Below are 2,794 nucleotides of genomic sequence, written 5' to 3'. Positions count from 1 at the left end.
CCCGGAGCCTCAAACCTACCCCTTAAATCCCAAAATCTCCCAAATTCTATCCAAATTCTGCTCCTTCCTGCAACCACACCTGTAGCCCCAAATCTGCACCTTTTTATCATGAAACCCCCCAAATTCAAGCCCAACTCTGATCCTTCCTGAAGCCACACCTGGAGCTCAAAATCTACACCTGAAATCCTAAAATCCCCCAAATTCAAGCCACATTTTGATCCTGCCTAAAGCCACANCTTCCTGAAGCCACACCTGGAGCTCAAAATCTACACCTGAAATCCTAAAATCCCCCAAATTCAAGCCACATTTTGATCCTGCCTAAAGCCACACCCAGAGCCCCAAACTTGCACCTGAAATCCCAAAATCTCCCAAATTCAATCCAAATTCTGATCCTTCCTGAAGCCACACCCGGAGGCCCAAACTTACAACTGGTGGCACATGTGGAGCTCAGAATTACACCTGAAATCCCCCAAACTCAAACCCATTTCCAATCATTATGGCAGCCACACCTGGAACCCCAAATCTACACCTGGTGGCACATGTGGAGCTCAAAATCTGCACCTGAAATCCCCCAAATTGAAACTCAGTTCTGTTCCTCCCTGCAGCCACACCTGGAACCCCAAATCTACACCTCTTATCTCCCAAATTTAATCTTAACTCTGATCCTCCCTGAAGCCACACCTGGAGCCCCAAATCGACCTCCACCTCACCCGCTTCAAGCAGGTGCCACACTGGAACCTCAAACCTACACCTTAAATCCCAAAATCTCCCAAATTTAATCCAAATTCTGCTCCTTCCTGCAGCCACACCTGGAGCTCAAAATCTACACCTGAAATCCTAAAACGCCCCAAATTCAAACCATATTTTGATCCTGCTTAAAGCCACACCTGGAACCCCAAACCTACACCTTTTATTGCCCAAATTCAAGCCCAACTCTGATCTTTCCTGAAGCCACACCTGGAACCTCAAATCCACACCTGGTGCCACACCTGGAGCCCAAAATCTACACCTGAAATCCTAAGATCCCCCAAATTCAAGCCACATTTTGATCCTGCCTAAAGCCACACCTGGAGCCCCAAACCTACCCCTTAAATCCCAAAATCTCCCAAATTTAATCCAAATTCTGCTCCTTCCTGAAGCCACACCTGGAGCCTCAAATGTACACCAGGTGCCACACGTGGAGCCCAAAATCTACACCTGAAATCCCAAAATCTCCCAAATTCAAGCCCAGTTCTGCTCCTTCCTGCAACCACACCTGGAGCCTCAAACCTACACCCTAAATCCCAAAATCTCCCAAATTTAATACAAATTCTGCTCCTTCCTGCAGCCACACCTGGAGCTCCAAATCTACACCTGTCCCGGGCGTGTCCCGGGTGTGTCCCGGGCGTGTGGGCGTGTCCCGAACGTGTCTGGGCGTGGCCTGGGCGTGTCCCTGGCGCGCCTGGGCGTGGCCTGGGCGCGGTTTACCTGCGGTTACCTGCCAGATTGGCTTTGAAAAGCGCCCCCGCGGGTGCCGCCGGCGTCAGTCCCGGGAGCGCGGCGGCGGCCAGCGTTGCTGTGGGAATTGTCACCAGGGCCAGCGCCGGCTGGCCTGTCACCTGACCTGCAATACTGATGGGGATAAGAAGAGGTTGAGTAACGGGCCCTGCCGGAACCATTACTCCTGTCACACCTGTGGCTAAGCTTTCCTGAGCCAACACCTGCGGAGATAAATGAGATTTGAAAGAGAGAAAACACCAATCAACGCCTCGATCGGGAGCACGGAGGGGGAGCCGCGCCACGCCCACTTCGCGCCACGCCCACTCCGCGCCACGCCCATGCCACGCCACGCCCACTCCGCGCCACGCCCATGCCACGCCCACCCGGCCCGGGATAGATCTATGCGGGGAAAAGGGGAGGGGTCCCACCCGTGAACCTCTGGGGGGGAAGGGAAAGGGGGAGACCCCTCCCCTGTGAACCCCTTAGGGGGGTCCCCAATGAATTTCTGGGGGGAAGGGAAAAGGGGGAGACCCCTCCCAGGGGGAGCCCCCCCAAGTGAATCTCGGGGGGGAGGGGGCGAACGGGGGGTCCCCCACCCTGTGAACCCCCCCAATGAATCTCTGGAGGGGGAAGGGAAAAGGGGAGACCCCTCCCCTGTGAACCCCTTAGGGGGTCCCCAATGAATTTATGGGGGGGAAGGGGAAGGGGGAGACCCCTCCCCTGTGAAGCCCCCCAATGAATCTCTGGGGGGAAGGGAAAGGGGGAGCCCCCTCCCCTGTGAACCCCTCTCTGTGGGGAGCTCTGTTTGGGGTCCCTCTGGGGGGGCGCATAAAGGAGGAGGGGTCTCCCCTTTTCTCTGACCCCCACTCAGAGGGGATCCCCTTGATTTTGGGGTCCCCCCCTTAGATGGGACCCCTTTCCCATAGTGGGGGGCACCTGGGGCCTCCCTCCCCCCTCCCCCAAGGTCTGTGTGTGGGGACAAACAGGGACCCCCTTCCCTGGCCCCGCCCTCTCCATGGGGTCCCCCCATTTCCCTGCCCCCCCCTGGGTGCAGACCCCTCCCCCGGGACCCTCCCTCACCCCCCAGCCCCGGGGGACAGTTACCTGTGGCGTGGCCTGCACGGCCAGGTGTGTCACCGCGGGCTGGCTCGGGGCGTGGCTCGAGGGGACAGCGGGGACAGGTGATGGTGCTTTGGGTTTGCCTGGGGGGGAAAAGGTGAGGGTGAGGGGGGCACCCCAAATTCTGCATACCTGGGGTGGGAACCGCCTCCCATAGGTGAGGATAGGGGGGCACCCCAAATTCTGCACTCTTGGG

At 57.4% G+C, this 2,794-nt stretch overlaps 1 protein-coding gene across 1 annotated transcript in view; it reads right to left on the bottom strand.

The window, feature by feature from the left end:
- Positions 1-1,467: 1,467 nt before the first annotated feature.
- LOC130587928 (POU domain, class 6, transcription factor 1-like) overlaps positions 1,468-2,794 on the bottom strand; it is a gene marked incomplete at both ends in the record, with an annotated part of 3,058 nt that continues 1,731 nt past the window's right edge. The window contains 2 exons of the mRNA XM_057388899.1: positions 1,468-1,700; positions 2,584-2,681. Of these exons, the coding sequence (XP_057244882.1) occupies positions 1,468-1,700; positions 2,584-2,681 (331 nt within the window). The remainder of the gene's footprint in view (positions 1,701-2,583; positions 2,682-2,794) is intronic.

This window comes from Malurus melanocephalus, unplaced genomic scaffold, assembly GCF_030028575.1.
Source record: "Malurus melanocephalus ecotype Western Australia unplaced genomic scaffold, MMel_1.1 scaffold_2750, whole genome shotgun sequence".
NCBI classification, from domain to species: domain Eukaryota; kingdom Metazoa; phylum Chordata; class Aves; order Passeriformes; family Maluridae; genus Malurus; species Malurus melanocephalus.
This window is presented reverse-complemented; position numbering and strand designations above follow the sequence as displayed.